At 28.3% G+C, this 20,002-nt stretch overlaps 3 protein-coding genes across 3 annotated transcripts in view; 2 read left to right on the plus strand and 1 right to left on the minus strand.

Annotated features, from left to right (window-relative positions):
- The first annotated feature begins 7,070 nt into the window (after positions 1–7,070).
- On the plus strand, positions 7,071–12,530 carry LOC101514157 (F-box protein 7). The gene is made up of 11 exons (XM_004502436.4): positions 7,071–7,296; positions 7,642–7,728; positions 7,940–8,052; positions 8,418–8,534; positions 8,621–8,717; positions 9,013–9,086; positions 10,573–10,626; positions 10,714–10,818; positions 10,949–11,007; positions 11,748–11,958; positions 12,166–12,530. Exons 1-11 carry the CDS (start codon positions 7,281–7,283, stop codon positions 12,223–12,225), a joined length of 993 nt encoding a protein of 330 aa, XP_004502493.1. The 5' UTR covers positions 7,071–7,280; the 3' UTR covers positions 12,226–12,530.
- Positions 12,531–14,987: 2,457 nt separating this feature from the next.
- Positions 14,988–16,312, minus strand: LOC101514481 (acetyltransferase At1g77540). The gene is made up of 2 exons (XM_004502437.4): positions 16,012–16,312; positions 14,988–15,240 (listed from the first exon to the last, which is right to left on the minus strand). Exons 1-2 carry the CDS (start codon positions 16,261–16,263, stop codon positions 15,169–15,171), a joined length of 324 nt encoding a protein of 107 aa, XP_004502494.1. The 5' UTR covers positions 16,264–16,312; the 3' UTR covers positions 14,988–15,168.
- Positions 16,313–18,229: 1,917 nt separating this feature from the next.
- The window catches only part of LOC101514806 (BTB/POZ domain-containing protein At1g21780), a 2,472-nt gene continuing 699 nt past the window's right edge, over positions 18,230–20,002 (plus strand). The window contains exons 1-4 of the mRNA XM_004502438.4: positions 18,230–18,518; positions 18,600–18,745; positions 19,145–19,260; positions 19,730–20,000. Of these exons, the coding sequence (XP_004502495.1) occupies positions 18,418–18,518; positions 18,600–18,745; positions 19,145–19,260; positions 19,730–20,000 (634 nt within the window). The 5' untranslated portion in view covers positions 18,230–18,417. The remainder of the gene's footprint in view (positions 18,519–18,599; positions 18,746–19,144; positions 19,261–19,729; positions 20,001–20,002) is intronic.

The raw sequence follows: 20,002 nt of genomic DNA on the forward strand, positions 1-20,002 counted from the left end.
TATTGGATTATTTTTAAATTAACATCACTCATTTTTAATATAATTAAGTCATTTTACGATTTTATATATATTAATAAAAGTGTACTAATAAACAAAATAATACTATTTTTATTAAATTATTCTTTTTAAATATATAATAAAATATATTATATTAAAAATAATTAATAAAAGAGTACAATAGAAAAAATGTGCACTGGAGATGGGAAGGATCAATAATTTTGAGATAATTTTTTTTTTTAAACAAGTAAATCATTTTAGAAAAAATAAAGTAATGATAAAGATAATTTAATAAAAATATTATTTTCTATTTTTATTTAGTCACTTTTTTTTAATATATGGAAAATCAACACAATTATTGTAAAACCAAAAGAATATTAACTATTTTGAATTAATAATAAATATTATTATGTATACATGATGTAATATTAACAATTAACTTATTCAGTTTACAAATTTATTACAATGTCAAATTCGATAAACATACATTCTCTATATTTCAAAATATACTCTATTTAATTTTTAAGGTTTTAAATTTCTTTTTATTTTTTAATTGAAAATGCTTTTTCAAAAAGAAAACGAAATGCTAACCTCAATTAGTCTACTCTATTTTTGGCAATTGTTTTTATTTAGATTCTTTTAAACTTTAAAACATCGACATTCGGAACATAATTTGACATAAGTTTATAATTTTTGGAGTCTTCCAACCACAACAATAAATATATTTGGCACAAGCACAACCACTGCCTATATAATGCTGCAAGGCTTGTCGCTTAGCACCCCTGTAGTGATAATGCATTGGAGCTAAGTGTGGATGGTAGTTCATTTCGCAATTTACAGAAGCTTACTTAGAAAATTAATTGTTAAGTAGCTTACAAGTTCCTGTAGTTGTTGTGGTCACACTATTAATTTGTGTGTCTTGTCTCAAACTATTGCATGCGAGTTGGAGCTAGTTTGGAATAACGACTATTCCACGTTATTCAAAGACCAAATTCGTAAGATAGTTCTGTAGGCCTAAGGCTCAATGGTCCCTGCCTATATATTTAGATCCCTACCTATATTTCCAGTTTTATACCTCCACTCCACTCAATTCTATACTAGAGTATTAACGTGTTTACAATTACCACCCTCGTCTCTAGGGACAGCTAACTTTCATTTACATTTACATCTTTCATTCGACAATCATCTTTATTTTAGATCGAATTAATGATCATATAAAAATTATCTGTAAAATTGATTTTTATATTGTCTCGTTTTTAATTGTTGATGGAGTGCAACACATATACTTCTATGGTACATTTGAAAATTAATATATTTTGATACTATCAAATTAAATTGACAATAGTTGAATGATATGTCATTTATCAATGAATTTGAGTATATTTTAGATTTAATACCATTAAATTTTTAAATTTTATTTTTTGGATCTATTTTGAAATTATATTTTTTTATGATTTCAATTAAAGTTTTAATTTTGAAAATATTTATTTAATTATTTTTGTCAAAAATAAATAAATAAATATATTAAAACCCTTAATTTATTTAACTTTAATAAATACAATAATAATTTTCATATAAACAAATTGAAAAATTATTAATCAAAATATTTATAACACCGATGCACACTATTTTTGTATAATACCGGCCAGACACTCATCTTTATGTTATTATTATTGACAACATCAAATCCTTCAAGAATTATATATGTTTTAATTTGTTTTTCAAACATTTAATACTCGAACTGAAAACATAAAACATTAAATAACATCTATTCATAATCAATTAGGAAACTATTGACTTTTTGTTTGGACTTCCAATAGATTTAGGAATCACCCAGAAAAATACAAAAGCCACTAACATTTGTTCTTACTTTTGAACAACTAGTCCGGTTCAAGTAAAAAAAAAAAACCTTAAAGAGTAATTAATGATATATTGTGGAAGGTAGGTATCACAATAGTCATATTTGGGTAAGCTACTTTAATATTCGTTCCTATACCCATAATTTAAAAAATATTTATATTTATGTTTGTATACTCTTTGATATTAACTTGAACAATTGTATCTTTATCATTTGAATATTTAAGTGTTCGTACTCATATCTATTATTTATATTTTAACTAAAATAGATCGATAAATAAATTATATTATTGTGATTAAATTTAAAAATTCGAATATCTTAAATCCAATCATAAAGTATTATAAACCAAAATATTTTCTAACTCGAACTATTTCATATTAACACACGTTATAATATACATTCAAATATTCATAATAATACTTTATGTTGTAAGTCTTACGACTGTATTATTTGAGATATGTAAAAACAAAATTGATAGGAAATTGCAAATATAATTATAAAGTCACGATTAATAAGACATAAATTTTAGTTATTAAGTCACAATTATTTACTTATTAATCAGAATCAAATTCTTAAAAAATTTGCAAACGTTTATTTTTCGATTATAAATATTGTAGTGATCCAAAGATATCAATAGATGCTAAAACACAAAAGAAAATAATTAATTAAACTAAATACTAATATAATATAATAAATAAATAAATAAATAATATATTTATATAAGTGCTGGTGTGGAACGAGGTGGATATTATAGTATTCGTACTTATATCCGCTTAATTTTGCTAGTAATTATTCGTCCTCGTATCTATTATGCAGGTTTGTACCTTATCAATTTTAGATTTTTTTTGTGCCTACCCAATAAATATGAATCTAATTGTCATCTATAGTAAAAAGAAAAAAAATATAATATATCCTAACGAAGTCTAGTGATACTTAAGAATAAGAATAGCATTGTCATGTTGAGCAAAGGTGGGTTTGTTGATCAATTGGCTTGGATCGGACACTATTAATGTCTACTTGTGTGTTTGTGAGGAAAATTAATTCACAAACTATCCTTATGTATGGTACTATTAGTTTTTTTTTATAATTGATCTAACTCGTTTTTACGAATCTAATTTATAAAGGGAGAAATATTTCTTTTTCATAAATTATTTTCAAATCTTATCTTTTTTTAATTTCGGATTTACGTTGTTTTTCAATACACTCCTTGTATTCAACATTTCTAGCACTACACACATGGTTTATAGATGATAGATAAATTTTATTCACATATTAAGTCTTTATATTGAATCTAATTAATGTCTTTCTACTAAAAAGAAGTGGAGTGGAGATCTTTCAATTCATCCCAAATAATATTTGTGTTTGTGAAGACCAAACCAAATATTAGGGGCACTATCAATGCAAATCGTGTTCCGTAAGATATAGGGTGAAACGGTGCGAGTGAACCACAACACAACCATGTCATCACATCATTCCAAAAGCTCAAAATAAAAGATGAAAGGTGAGGATGAGTCCCGTTGATGGAACATATATTTTCATGGGAAGAGACAACTCTATTAATGGACTGTCTCCAATTATAGTCGTAATTGTTGTCATTGAATAAGATTTTAAAGATTGTTATTAACCATACTTGAGGAGGTTGAATTGTTTTAGGAGTTAAAATCATTGCTGAAATTTTATAGTTTCAGCTATTGATGATTTTGGTTGAAAGAAAATAAAATGAAATGACAAAGGTAGAAGAAGGTTTGTAGGAGCAGAAAAGAAGATTTCAAAATGAAACAAATTTAATATTTATATGTTTCTAAGTTTATAATAATAGTTGTTTGCGTAACAAATGAATAAATTGAATAAAAATAATTGAATTTTTTTTTAACAAAAATATGAGTGATTTTCATGATAAAAAATATAAGTAAGAAATAAGAGTGATTATTTATATACACAATTGAGAAATTTATAATAAAATATGAGTGATTTATACTCTGAAAAATATGATTAAAAAAAAGAGTGATTGTTTATTACATTTTATTTTATTTTAAAGATTTAATCATTCGATAATACTTTCTCATTCATATATATATATAAAATAATGATTATATAAAAATTAATACTTACAAAAATATATAATATATATATTATATATATATATATATATATATATATATATATATAATATATATAATATATATTTTTGTAAGTATTAATTTTTATATAATCATTATTTAATTTTTTTTATATTTGAATATGCTATTATTTCGTTATTTATTAATTGAATAAACTATTATTTCTTATATTTTATGTTTTGTGTTTCATTTCAACTTAAACTTTTAATTAAAGATGTAATGTCATATGTTTCTTTTAAAGATATTTTTATTTATCTTTTTGAAAAGTGTTTATAGTGAATAAATTTAAAGTACTATTTTTTAGAATAAAAGTATAAAATAATATTGAAAATAATAAAGCGTGTGACTACTTTATTTTGATTATTTGATTATTAAATAAAATTATCTGATTTTCTTTCATCTCATTTAGTAGCCTAATATTTTTTAAATGAAATATGTTTGTTTTTATGAACAATTTGTATAAATAAATATTTTTGTTTTTAGCGGAATAAAATATGTATCTGGTTGTTAATATGAGAAAAACGATAACAAATCATATGTAAGTTTGAAATTAGTTTATGTATAATTTAATACTTGTTTAAAAAACAGAATCGTTTGCATTTTTTTTTCAAGTGTTTGCTAATTTAAATTACTTTATTTCAATATTTTTTATTAATTTTAATTTAAACTTCATTAAATTATTTGTGAATAAGTTTTATTATTGATTTTTAACATATAATATATATATTTTTATATATTTTATGATAATTTATTATTGCTATATTTTAATTATTAAAATATTGTGATCTATTTATATATAATTAATTAAAAAAAGTAACTGACAATTAAATAAAGTTTATAATGAAAATTATATTTTATATTATTAACTTTTTAATTATAAAAAATATAGATAAATAATAATTAGAACAAGAAAAAGTTAGAGATTCCACGTCATACTCCTAACCGAAAACTACCTAACTAATAACCAAAACAAATTGTAACAACATTCAGTTAAGTAAAATGAAATATATGAATGGTTTCATATCATTTCTTGTGATCCAGATTCACTGTGATTAATATTTTATTCATTTATGTAATTGGACAGCCGCTTGACTAAATTTAGATAGTTTAAGTTATGTATTTTAAGTTATAAATTTTTATTGTTGACCTAGATTGAGATTTTTTTATATTAAATAATACTGTTAATAAAAAAACATAATTATTCTTACTGTTTTTTAATTTAATTTTAGACAATACTTCTATTTTTTTATTATTTTTTTAATTTAGTCTTTTATTGAATTTTAAATAAATAATTTCATTTTTTATATTTTAAAATATTAATAATATTATCATTCTTTTACAAAAATTTATCAAAATTTTCTAACAACATTCATAAAATTTATTATCATCTTCAATATAATGTAAATTTCATCAAATTTATAACTCAAATATCAAATAAACTCAATATTTTCATTTTTTTTTATATTTTTTGGATTTTTATGATAAAATAAAATAAAAAACTATATCAAAAAGAAAAAAAACTATAGTATTATTTAAAATTAAGTTAAAAAACCGCAGAAGCAATTGTGCATAAAAAAAATTATACAAATAACAAAAATAAATTTCTCAATTAAAAAAAATACATATTAGCATCGGAAAGTATTCTGTATAATTTTAAAAAAGAAACTCTTTAGATATTAGTTTTAGTTATTTGTTAAATCATCAACCCACATCAATAGTTATTTGATACATAACTAAAAAAGGTGATAGTTTAATATATAATTATTTTTAGTGGTATAATAAAAAAGTCTCCAACCGCATTAATATTACCAATTAACAATTGAAATATAGTATTGTTAGTAAAAAGAAACTATACAAATAACAAAAATACATTTTTCAATTAAAAAAAAAATACAAAATTGAAATTAGAAAGTTGGTGTACCACAAACCCATTTTCTACCCTTTTATATAATAAGAAAAGGAAAAAAAATTACATTATAGATCATTTATTTTATTAAGAAATCATTTTTTTGTGCAAGTCATTTTATTTTTAAAAAAGTATACAAAATTATCCTTTGTTTTTGTCATTTTTTTTTTTGTTTAAACACGTTGACTTGTGTGGAGGGATATATTAGGTCGGATCGATCGACAGGAACCTACTGTCTAGTCTATGTTAGGCCAAAGGCAAACGAGATATTTTTTTTAAACAAATAAGGTCAGGACTTATAAAAAAATATATTTAGTTAAAAAGGTCATGCTACAAGTCACATAATAAGCCTTTTAGGCCTATTAAGTTGATCTATTTAAATAAATATAACTAATATTTTTTTTCTATATTAATTATTATATTACAATTTGATATTTTTGTTATATATTCAATTTGTAGTAATTTACTCATATTAACTTTATTTAATTTTTGACATATTTAAATATATTATTATAAAATGCAATTTAAATGTAATGTATTTAAAGTCATATTCTTTAAAATGTGATGTTAAATATTAAAATAAAACTTAATTTCATTGACATATTAACTCTTTGATCTATTTAAAGATATGTTTGATTACTTATTTAAAAATGTTAAAATAAAACTAGACTTTTAAATAAACTAACATGTCATATCAGACATCTATATGCTTAAAAAAGTAAACATATCAGATGCTACATGTCAATCTTAACCTTATTCTTTTGACAGGTCAAACTTAAGTCTAAATTGACCTAATTTATTCACAACAATAATTTCAATTTTTATTTATTTATTTTAAATATAATTATTTTAAATTAAAATATTTAATATTTTTTTTTATAAAAAAACCAAAATTTCTTCCGCTTTCCTCATCTTCTTACCTTTATTTTATATTGCTAATCTACGCTTAATAAGTAAGTACATATTAACAACTTTTATTTTTAAGAAATAAAAATATAATTTAAACAAAATATATATAATACAAATAAAAAATTGATATATAACCTTAATTTAAGATTAAATACATTAATTTTATGATTATATTTTTTTTCCTGAAATAAAAAGAAGAAATGCAATGTATCTGGACGTAATTACAGAACTTGTCTTTTTATTTTATTTATTTTTATGCTAAGTTTAAAATGGTAACAATGTTTTCGGATGAATACAACCGTGGAATGTCAGATTTCATAATTCCGTAAAACGTACCATTTCTCCGGATAACGTCAATACGTCGTCGTTTTGAGAGTGTCGGTTCTTTTGATACCTTGATTCTGAATCGTTTCCTTCCCTTCACCTCAATTTCGTTTTCTGAAATTACGCAAACGAAGCCTCACTCTCCTCTCTGTTGCTGCATGTCTCCATGGCCTCGGGTTCAGGTATATTCCGAATTCCTCTCATCAAGTTCTTCAACGTTTTAGATTTTTAATTAAACATTTGTACATATTGATTATTCAAAGTTATCAATTTTTTAAAATCTTTGGTTATGGCTGTCTGTTATTTATTTCTCAACAATTTTATTACGGGTTTTAAACGTTTGGGTTAATTAATAATTTTGAGACTAGCGGTTTCAGCTGAACATGCATTTGAGATATTAATTTCATGTTCTGAAATTGGGTTACCTGTGAAGAGTAACTAACTTTGAGCATATTATAAATTAAATTGGAAGGATTACCGGTTGGTTTGCATCTAAGTTTATGTAACTTCATTTTTTGTTGTTGTAGATTTTGCTTTAGCAGTCCCTTCAGAATTGGAATCAATTTTGAGGTTGAAGACTGTTAACTACTTTATAACTAGGAGGCCATGGCTTGGTATGTCCCACACTGCTACCACAATTGTTATTTACTACTGCTTCAAGAATGAAATATAAGCAAAAATATTAGTTTAAAACTTGATGTATCTAAACTAAATTTTTAACCAAATATATCAAACTTTAAACTACAATTTTGCTTATATTTCATTATAGAGAGTATTGTATCGGTTAAATTAACTACTTATTGTTTCTATGCTTTTTGTTTAAAGATCTTTATGGAGTTAATGTGAGACCCGTTGCGCCGTTTGGAAGTGCAAGTAGAAAGCCTCACGTGGATCCTGCGCTTATACATCGTGTCTTACCAGATGAGTTGCTCTTTGAGGTATTCTACTTCACGTGATGTAGATTGCAACTTATATGTAATATTTGATGTACATTAGAACACGAACAAAACTCTCCCTGTAGTTGAAACATGAAAGAAGGCATCATTTTTATGGTATTAAAAATCATCTCTATCTCTGCCTCTTGCACAACTAATTGACAGTATTTAGTGCATTATCGTTGTTCCTGTAGCTTTGAGCACATAATCTGTTTTTAAAATAGGAACCAGAATGTGAATAAGCTAATATGAATATTTCCTTTTAGGCCTTTAAACTGATTTTTGGACAAATTTGATGTGTGAAAGGGCTTGCACAGGAAGGTTTATAGTTTTATACAAGTCAGAGATTTATTGAATACATTTTGCAGGTATTTGCTCGAACGACTCCATATGATTTGGGAAAAGCATCTTGTGTTTGTCGAAAATGGCGGTATACAATTCGCAACCCTGCATTTTGGCGCAATGCATGCTTGAAGGGTTGGCAGGTAAGGTCAATAGACAATAGAGGTTTTGAATATGGAACTTTTACTGCTTATTAGTCTAGTTTCTGATTATGGAACTTTTTATGAAGCTCTCTGGAGCGGTTGAAAACTATAAGATACTTCAATCAAAATATGATGGCTCATGGCGGAAAATGTGGCTCTTACGTCCAAGGTTGCGAACTGATGGTAAGCGCAGCTATCTCTTAGTTCATAGCCTTATTTCCTTCTCCTCATATTCACTGGCGACATATGATGGTTAAATTTTTTATTCTAGTTGAAACAAATGATGTATCATATTTAAAGGTGTGATTCTCATAGATTTATATGATCTACCGTCTCCTCCACTGCAAAAGACCAAAAATACTAATCTTAAAGCGGCTGTCATATCATCCTTACAAGAGATTTACATGATTTTACTATTCCTTTTCTATTCTACTATGGTGTCTATGCCACTTCATCTTATTATGGTCCTGCATCACAGGTCTTTATGCAAGCAGAAATACCTACATTCGGGCTGGAGTTGCAGAGTGGAAAATCACTAATCCTGTTCACGTGGTATGCATCCATATCTACTCATACTTCTACGAATTGACATCCTTTTTAAAAATTCTGTTGGTCTTTGTTCATTGTTAGATCTACATTACGTAGCATGTGATTAATTAGCTTAATGCCATCTATTTATCAAATTAATATCTTGGAAATAAGATGTATACAGAAATGTGCATAGCTGTAAACAAGTTGTTTTTATGTGGTGTTTTTTGTTGTCATTTTCAGTATGTACATTTTTCTTTGGTAACTACATAAATGTTCCTTTGTCAAGTTGGAAAATGTTTGTTCACAAAAACTGCAAAGCAGGAAAGTCACTAAATGAAAACCTATCAATTGAAAATAAAGACAAACAATAAACGAGTCCTTATTTTTTCTTACTTAGAATTGCTCGACACTTTAAAGTTGGATATGACTATACAAACCCTATACAATTTAGGAGCCTAGTTTTGTTATGTGATAAACCTTGTTTGTAAGATTTAAAGTGCAATATACTTGAAAATTATAATCAATATGCCTTGATATAACCCTTTTCTTAATCCATGTAACCTCAGAAGATTGTTGATAGCAGTGATGTTGTCCTTTAAGTGTTCAGACTCGAAGAGAAGAATGATATGCTTCTTAAACAATAACCAAGCCGTTTCCCATAGGGGAGATAATTTAAGATATTTTCATATCATCTAACATAATGTAGGCTTTAAAATTGTTTTCATGCAAACACTAGTGCATGAAGAAGAAAAAAATGCACTTGAACGAAAACCTCATAAATTAAAGGATCTGAACTCAGAATATTGTGCTGAAACTAAACATAAGGAATGAACTTTTGACAATGAATCCCGCGAAACTCTAGACAAAAGGAAGAATGCTCTCCACAGAGTATATGAAAAGAAAGTTTAGTCAAAACCTCTAGAAAGTGTGAAAAACTCAAGAGTGTATGCGCACATCATGGAATTTTGCGGATGCTCTCTAGTACTTGCTTCTAATGTAATCGCAGAGAATTGTAGTATTTGAGTAGGGGTTTCTCATTGTAAACCATTATAATTGTTGGGGGCGCTGGTAAGTATACTCATATTGTATTGTTCTTATTACAGTGAGATGCTTTTGAAGTTTGTCTTGTATTTTTCATCCTCGGTGATGGAGGATTTTCCATATAAAATTTGTATTTGACCCCCTTCATGCAGCAGATGTGTTTTACTTATCTATTTCATATGTGTGCTGGTGGTTTTACTTATCTATTTCATATGTATGCAGCAGATAGTGGATATACCATATGCTATATGATCCCTCTTTGCCATGGGTAAACACAAATTTACATGGAGAAATAATCCTTTTCCAACCAAGCATGCATTTTGGAAGTTTCTTTTGACCTATTTAAAATTGTATTAGAATATGATTTTACACATCTCTCTCCAATTTATATGAATAATAGCATTCCATGAGTAAATCTGGTGAAGGGTTTAATTTCGTTCCCATATTTTGTCCCCATATTGTGCAGGTCTGTTATTTCCGATACCTGAGATTTTTTCCTTCTGGGAGATTTCTTTACAAGGTTGTAATTTGGTGCCATTCGAATCCATTTTAAAAATATATGTTTTTCCTGTATGTGATTGTATGAGCAGTTTATTGTGTTATACAGAATTCTTCTCAAAAGATCAAGGATGTGGTGAAGTGCATGAACTTTCGATCATCTAAATCAGATGACAGTGTCTTTGGTGGACACTACACATTGGCAGATGACAAGGTTATGCTTATTTCTCTTTAATCTTTATTATTTGGATATCGACTAGACATTTCTTTCAACAAAAACATTGAGCATTATTTAAATCTATATACGGAACTTGAGGCATTTGGCATTGATATTATCATTGCAGGTTGAAGCTGCTGTCTTGTATCCAGGCATGCGACCTACTGTTTTGAGGATACGCATGAGGTAATTGACAAATTTTCGTAATAACATATTTCTCTTAAAAAATTAAGCAGACTTCAAGAACCAGAAAGGGAACATTGTATTCCCTGTCTGGTTAGGTTGGAAGTTGATGTGCCAGTATGCTCTCTGCTATGATAATAGATCAAAATTCATTTCAATTATCGTTTTTGCCAGAACTTTGAATCTTCCCAAACTTTGCTTTGAATCAGATTCAGAAACTCTTGTGAAGGCTATTGAGTTCCCGATTTTCTCTTGCTCCTACTGGAGAAGTTTAGCTAGGGTTTCTTTGTTTGATCTGTATTTATTAGAGAACCTCTCTTGATTTGGGCCTTTTCTGGTCTATAATAAAGTTTTTTTTTTTCTTCAAAAAAAAAAAAAAAATAAATGCATCACTTACACTGGCTTTTGCATAGTTGTGAAAACGTTTTGATTGCATGGATTTGAACAGCTCTGTACTGAAAATTGGAATGCGTAATCAATACAAATACAAGAGTTTTGTATCCTATGAATGTAGCTTAGCATTTAAACTAGGAAAGTATACAGTATATTGAATTCCACCTCTTTTTTGTTATTTTATTTGTTTTCTTTGAAACTAATTTTTTTTTTATGAGCTAAAAGATTTGTTAATCAGAAATAATATTTAGCACAAGTGGTGCCAAATATTAGCGAGAGTTAGAAATGTGTCAAAAAAGAGTTGAACTTGCCTTTTGCACTATGCTTATGTGGATCTACCTGTGGTCTAGGTTAAGAGGAACAACTGCAGGGGCTAACAATAGAATGGATTTGATCTCACTTGTCACTAGTGGTGTGAACAGTAGTGAGGCAAGCACATCTGAGGAAGACATTCTTGGAGTCGTTGAAGGATGGCAAGATGATGAAACACACAACCCAGATGTGCCAGCAGTCTCACATAAGAGGGGCATGACTTCCTTTGTCTTTGTTCCATTTGAGGAGGTACAGTTTTGTCTTATTTGCTTTCTGCAAAAAAATTGAGTCATAATTCTAAAGGAGCCTCTGGCTTCGATGAGCATTAAATTTCAGTTTTTGTTTGCCTTAATATTTTCTAACTTTAATGTTGTGAATTTTTTATGCTATATACTTGCATGAACCCCATTCTCAATTCAATGAGTATACTCCTTAAATTTTTGCCATTTTGTATAGGCGGAGGCTTCTGTTTTGAATTTGCCTGTGGAGAAAATGGATTATTATGTTCCTGGTTGAATGATGCCGCAGAATATGTCTGGTTCCAATTGTAAATATTCCATAAGTTCCCATATAAAGTCAAAATAATTTGTGTAGTTGCATGCATGTATGACAATGGTGTGATGATGTTGATTCTGTTGAGTTGTGGAATTTATCTTATGTTCTGCTTTGTGCACCTAGGTAACTATAAAAACAGTATGTACATAATTGTAATTATAGTTTGTTGCATGCAAACCATGTATTCATCTGTCAAAAAGTTGAAGGATAAATCGGAAGCTTGGTAGAATTTTAATTTACATGAAATAAATGGTATTGATGTGTGATGTCCTGAAGACTGAAGATACTCTTGTATCTTTAAAATATCGGATTATCTATGTTAATTTGGTGTCTCAGTTTCTGTTGTGTTTGTCAACATGCATTGACCTCCAAATGCCCTAACTTTGTGGTAAGCATTGGATGAACCACCACATATCATCTGCGAACTGAGTGTTGTAATTTTTTGTAAGTGCAGAAACCTTCCAGTTTGATGCTGACTGTTATAGGGAGATAAGAACTTTTTATAACACAGTTGAGACAGGGAGTGATTAAAGTTGTTTCACGCGCCAATTTTTTTGGAATACTCAAATGTTGCCAACGTATTGGTTTTGTTGACTTACAGAGTTTGAATCCTAGATCCTTATCATTAAACTTATTCGATGTTCTCCAATTAAACTACACTTGCGAGAAGTTAACACGTCAGCTTGGCGCATGGCTGTCACTAATAACATAGTCTAATAGAACAGATGAGGATAAACCTTAGCGCAAACAAGGTTTGTGCATCACTGATCATCAATTTTTTAGGGGCTAGTCTGTCAATAATGTGCAGAGATGTCAAACAACCTATATTTACCACCAAATGAAAAATTAAAATTTAACGCTCCTACCATTTCCCTACTTCCTTATGATGTTCTGCTCGGAATCAGTCTAAAGAGAATATTAAACTTTCCAAAGAGGAGAGTCTTGCTGTGTCGAGTTCATTGCCTTCATTAAGTAAGAGTTCGGCCATACTTATGTGAAATTGCTTGATGCCTTCTTTACTTGCAATTCCTCTATCAACAATACTTACTATAAAGGATCTGGTACTACGTAACATTAGATTGAGAAGCTATGTTCAATAGAATTTCGAGTAGAAAAGCATCATTCATCTCATGGAGATGCTTAATTCCCAATCCACCCTCCCTCTTATGAAAATAACAACCTTCCAACTTATGAGATAAGTCTTCCGAGTATGATCATCATCACCCCAAATAAAACTTCTCTGGAGTTTTTAAAGCTTGGAGCACAATGTTCTGGGGAGTCTCACATACTGCATGCTATAATACTAAATAAAACTCAACACTAATTGAGACAAAGTGACCCTCCCAACAAAGCTAATAGATTGTTGTTTCCAATCCTCAGTCTTCCTTGAACACGCTCAATGATATGACAAAACTAACTTCCAGATATTATGCCATAAATAGTGTTTGCTCCCAGGTACTTGCCCAAATGACGGACTTCTCTTAAACCAATATGCTGTAAAATGCTGTTCTTAATTTGTGAGTCCTGGCAGAAAAAATAATGAGCTTTCTGCAGGACAAATCCAAAGATTTTAAGTAGTAGAGATAATATATATATATATATATATATATATATATATATAAATATTAAATGGAAGGAGTTTTACAATGAGATGGTTAAATCTTAATCATACAACTAAAAATAAATAACATTTTATTTTTAAAAGCATAAAAATACACTATAATTGTTCTTTGTAGTTTTTTATATGTTAAAAACATCAAATAATTTTATTATTTTTGATGTTAATAAAATATAACCAATCAATTATTTAACAATCATTTTGTGTGGAACAAAATTGTGCATTAGTGAAACCCTTCTCTTTTTTGTTGTTAACAGATAGTGAAACCCTTCTCTCTCTATGCGGTGTTTTCTTTATATGTACATATAGTACTAGTATTAAAAAAAATCTCAACCCATTGTGGGGCTGCTGCCTTCCCTAGCAACAAGATGGGAATCTTTTGCCCAGATGCCTCACAAAACGTCCCAAGGCAGTGCATTACGTAGTAGACTTGCTCAATTGTAGCCACAACAAATAAGAGCATGTCATCAACAAAAAGAAGTTGGTCCATCTTTACCCGCTCTCATAACTAACCACAACCTGATCAACAATCATGGGAGAGGGACAATCCATACAAATAATAAAAAAGATAGAATGATAGAGAATCCCCTTGTCTGATCCCACAAGAAGGTTCAAAGCTATCAAGCTTATCACCATTCCATGAATTTCGAAAGAAGATGATGAGATACCCTTATGGATAATCGTCTTCATTTTCTCAAGGAACTTTAAGCCATGTGAGCACTAAATGATAAAAACTCCAATTGAACATATGTCTTCTCAAGATCAATTTTTGAAGTACGTAAACACCCTTTTCCCTTTCATTCTTTACATAGCATGCACCATCTTATGAGCTATAATAATATTACGATATGGCCCATGATGAAGTTGGATTGGAAGGGAGAGATAATACCATCAAGTAAGCGTTTGATACAGTTCAAATAACTTTATTAATAAGGTTATAAACAACTATGTTTTTATTAACATTGAGTTTTAAATTAAATGATTCTCGTTTCGATATTTTTATTCTAAAAATAAATTTGATATAAACTTGCTGTAAAGTTTTCAATCACATACAAAAACCATTTTGTATCGCTTCCAGTTGAATAGATGATTGAAGGCAAAAATCTATTACCAAACAACTGTGATTTTATTAAGTAAGATCACTTCTCATAGAAGGGAAAATCAAACTTGGTATTCTGTTCTATGAATCCAAACACTGTAATTTAAGTACTAGAACCCCTTAACCACATATGGGCTATATTTTGATGAAAACAGACAAGCGTTTAGAGGCACACTGCTCTGTAAGTTTAGATTTTAGATTCGCCAATCTCTTTGTACAAAACAGAATTCCAAGATGGGTTCCGCCGAAGAAATGTTTCCTGCCAACAACAGAAATCGTTGCATGAGTATAAGTTAAACAAAAACTCTACCACTGAGTAAAGCCACAAAGAAGGTTAACTATAAAGTGTTAAAGTTGCTGCTAACAAAGTTAAAACGGTGATTTGTGGGCTGTGGTATGTGCATAAAAGCTCAAAGCAACTTAAAATCGATTCGGCAATGACAAACCTTTGTAAGTGATGGTTTTTTGAATAGGAGTATGCAAATGTTATGTCAGTAGACTAAGCATAAAAATTGGTTAAAACCCAGAGACAGTTGACAACAGTAAGAAAAACTGAGCACTGCAATTCTATTTCTACCCCTAAATTTTCCATTCGCTTAAGTAAATACTTTCCAAAACACACTCTGTTGCATTTGCTTAACCTTAAGAAGATGCTAAGTAATAAGTTCCAAATAAGCTAATCCTACAACTTTTTTATATATGTTTGGAAGAGAAAAACTCCCAAGCAAAGTCTAAAGATTTATAAGTAAATCAACTATTGTTTGATATACAAAAATTTAGTCCAATAAATGTTTTAACAAGAGTTAAACTTGTGGTCTCTGGCCAATAGTACTAAGGATATTATTCTATTACAGCACAATATACATATTAGAAACCACAATCATTGATGTTGGAAAGTGAATTTAGGGCCACAACTAACTACTCCTCGAAATTGTGAATTATATTATAGAGAATCCATATCATCTACATAACTTAGGGTTTAGAAATAGTGAGAATTGATTTGGGTAAAAGTGTGTGAAAAGGAACTTACAGAGATGTAGGAACAGGTAGGGATAATAGATAAGGAATGAGAAGAAGCGTGATTGAAGGCAGCGAGTGTGAGGTGAGAAGCTAAACCCAAACCTCTCTTGGAAGGAGGGACAAAAGTGTGAACCAAATCCATAACTTTTCCGTTATTTCTAAGGACATACTCTAAGTACGCTTTCTTGTCATCTGTTTCGAATCTCTTTCCACCTTCGTTCCACACGATCATCGGACTTCCGCCGGCAACTACATTCGCCATTTTCCTCTTTTCTTCTTCTAATTCTTACTTTTTCTAAAATGTCTTCTATTTCTAATAATCTAATTTATTAGTTACAAAAAATTATTTATTTTTATGGAAGGTGCATAAATCAAACTTGGAAAATTATATTTTTTTAATATATTTAGTTTGTGCTATTTTTTTTTATATTTTGTTTTTTTAAGAAATTTAACCTAAACTATTCTATTATTTATTTATTTTCATAAAAGGAATTCATTGCAGAGAAAATATCTTGTATTAAAAAAATCCTTGAGATATCATACATGAATTAAGTTTATAACTGCAATGTAAAAAATGAACTCTAAAATTTGGTAAGAGGAAAAGTAAGTTTGACCCAAATTTATTTTAATTAAAATTTAAATTATTCAAATGATACATCAATGTCTATATGAATGCTAGTATATAATAATATAATTATATTCAAATGATAACTAATTAATTTTCAATTAAGCATACTAAAATAAATAAAAATTGTTGTTGTTTTCTTTGTCTTTTTTATAAATATTTCCTCTATTGAAAATAATTATATTAGATACGTCAAACAATAAACATGAATATATTCTTTAATAAATATCTAAACTTTGATATATTGCATTGTGAGAATTTAATTAATTCATTTTGTTAGATATTTTCTCAGTTGGAATAATCAATTTGAATTAAAATTAATAAAAAGAATAACTAAATAATTAATCACTTTGATAATTAGAAGACCAGCTTGAGTAAATATCATAAAAACGTCAAATTGTGTGCCTAAAAGGTTCTTAACTAAAATATATTTTTAATATTTTATTTTCTTAATTTTAGTAGAGTTCTTTAACTTATAATTTTTTTTATAAGCAACTTATAATTTTTTAATTTGCCTGACTGTTTTCTTTTTTCATATTTTCAGTTTGATATATTTTAGCTTTTAAAAGGTTTAATTAAATCCAACTATTAATTGTAAGTTATACCAATGTTATTTCTTTTACTCTTTTTAGTCAAAGAAAACTTTTTTTTATATAAATAATTTCTTATTTAAAAAAAATAAACTAAATGTTTATCTAAATACTTTTCTGACACACTGTAACTTAAATGTTTATCTAAAATAAAGATAAAGAGTTTAATTAATTTTTTTTAGTATTAACTAAAACTAAAAAATAAAATCTAGATAGAAAATATATTTTTTACGTCTTGTATTTGTCATTTGTCTGATTTTAATCCTCTTAATTTAAAATGAGCAATTTTAATATCTTTTATTTATTTACTTTTATTTTATAGTCTCTATTTATTTTCTTCAATTTTTTAGCCTAGTTAACATTTTCTAATTATGTAAAATTCTTGTCACTTGACCGGAATGAAATTATTTAAATACAAATATAAAAAACTAAAACTCATGTTTTAAAAAAATAAAAATTAGAGAGACTAATTAGTCTTCCACCACCGTGACCATATTTTGATCGATCTCTAACTTTTTTTTCTTTTTTCCATGATCACCGTTTGTTGCGGTGTCTACATCACTTTGGAAAAAATGTTAATTTAGCCATTGTCTTAAAATCTTTTAAGTGTGGAGTTCCCCTTATATACATCAATGATTGAACTATAAAATTAATCTAGTCAAATAAGAGAATTTTATTTAGTTTCATTTTGTTAAGCTGGTAGAAAATCGATTAGAATTATTGCACGAATTTGATTGATATAGTCAAAGATGAATTGACTATTTTTCTATTTAGAATTAGAAAAATACAGAAAAAAGAGAAGAAAAAAAAATTGTTTCTCTCTATAATTTTACTTTATATATATATATATATATATATATATATATATATATTAAGTACAACTTATATTCAATTTCTAAATTTGTGTGTGTTGGTGTTTATTAAGTACTACTAATTTCATATTGATTACATTATTAAATAACGGTAGATATTTATTTGTATATTTGTAATGGAAAGTGAACTAGAAAAAATAGATAAAAGAGGAAATGTTTAATGTGACGAAATAGTAGAATGCGTTCACGTTTCTCTTTCTTGGCTTGGAGGAGACACGAAACAGAAACAGAAACACGAGAGGGTTGAGACTAAAAATGCTTTATTAGAGAGACTTGACGAAGACACACTTAAACCTTCTAGTCTAAGCTTTGTTGGTCTTTCTCAAACCATGGTCGATACAGTTGCGAGATTAGCACAGTGGAAAATCGACAACTTGGGACCTTGTTCTTACAAAAAATCTGATCCTTTCAAGCTCGGAATCTGGAACTGGTATGTATCAATTTTTATTTATTTATTTATTTCTCTATCTCTATGTCTTTCAATGAGATTTTTCAATTGTTTATTTTGTAGGTGTTTTGCAATTGTAAGGAATAGGTTTCTCTCTATACATCTTTTTCCAGAACCTTCTCGGGTTTCTAAGGAACACCCTCCAGTTGCTAAATTCGTTCTTCGAATCTCTGTTGCTGGTTCTTCTCGCAAGTTTCTTGTTTCTCCTGGTATCTATGCACCAACACTTACTTCTTAATTCACTATTTTTCTTGTTGCTCATATCATTTTTATTTGCAAAATTGGGATTAAATTATAAACTTTGGGGAATGGTTTGATGAATAGTGACTTCCCTATTTGTTAGAGTGTCATTCAATAATCTCTATTCAATGGCTTAGATGGACTGATTGTAGTGATCTTAGGAAATTCCATATGTAATGACAGTGCCCTGTCTTGCTTGATCTTTGCATTGTAATGTGCCAAGAGGAAATATGGATAGTTTCTTATTGTATCTCAAATTGGCAAATGAGAAGTTTGCCACTGAAATTACCTATGGCGGTTTTATTAAGATTATATAACAAAATGCTGATGCAGGTTGCGAACCTATGTTTCTGTTTGCTTGTATGTAGTTTATGAAAGGGTGCTTAAGACACAAGATGACTTTGTCTGGCCTGTTGATACCGCTTTCACAGGCCGCTTCATCATCGATGTTGAGTTTCTTGAACTAAAGATATGCCATATGAATGTGAGTTTTTAATTCCTATACTTGTTTTTCTTTTCTAATTCCAATATTGTTGTAGGTGTGTTTGATAAACAAAATGCATACTGTCAATTGAAATTGTGGTTAGCAAAATTTTGCAGTTTTGAGCTATCTCTTGAACTTCCTTTTATCCTGTACTTAGACTATTTTAAGTATCAAAGAAAGTTCCTTTATCCGTGTCTCCGTCTCCCTTATTTTTCAACAAATCAAATGGACCTTAAATGGTTTTATATTTTCCTGAAATAAATGGTTTCCTTCTAACTATTTAACAATTTAGCCAATATGCTTAAGATATCAAAGTTTTAGCGATTATTCTGTAAGATGATCTTCTGAATAGCTACCAGTGTAGATAGTTTGAGTAAATTGCTTTCCCTGTATACTGAATCGGCTTCATAACTCTGCACTAATATCATAATTTTTCTGCTTATGCTTTGATCTTTTCGTTTGAACTTAGGGTGGAGAAGCTAGTTCTATATGGTCAACTGATGGAAATTCAATATGCAATGAAGCTCAAAGAAGTACTCTTTGTTGCCTTTCTCGCATGCTCGACGAGGCTATACATGCTGACCTAACCATCATCACTTCTGACGGTACATTGAGAGCTCACAAGGCGATTATGTCTGCAAGTTCACCTGTGTTTCAAAGCATGTTTCATCACGACCTGAAGGAAAAAGAGTCATCAACGATTCATATAGAAGACATGTCACTTGAGTCCTGCACCGCTCTT

This window comes from Cicer arietinum, chromosome 5 (assembly GCF_000331145.2).
Source record: "Cicer arietinum cultivar CDC Frontier isolate Library 1 chromosome 5, Cicar.CDCFrontier_v2.0, whole genome shotgun sequence".
NCBI classification, from domain to species: Eukaryota; Viridiplantae; Streptophyta; class Magnoliopsida; order Fabales; family Fabaceae; genus Cicer; species Cicer arietinum.

Excerpts from the sequence above, each read along its gene's own strand:
- LOC101514157 (XM_004502436.4), top strand. Across the intron at positions 8,053-8,417 it reads CAGATGAGTTGCTCTTTGAG|GTATTTGCTCGAACGACTCC; the intron begins GTATTCTACTTC and ends TACATTTTGCAG. Across the intron at positions 11,008-11,747 it reads GTTTTGAGGATACGCATGAG|GTTAAGAGGAACAACTGCAG; the intron begins GTAATTGACAAA and ends CCTGTGGTCTAG.
- LOC101514481 (XM_004502437.4), bottom strand. The coding sequence starts at position 16,263 with ATGGCGAATGTAGTTGCCGGCGGAAGTCCGATGATCGTGTGGAACGAA. Across the intron at positions 15,241-16,011 it reads CTACCTGTTCCTACATCTCT|GAAACATTTCTTCGGCGGAA; the intron begins GTAAGTTCCTTT and ends TGTTGTTGGCAG.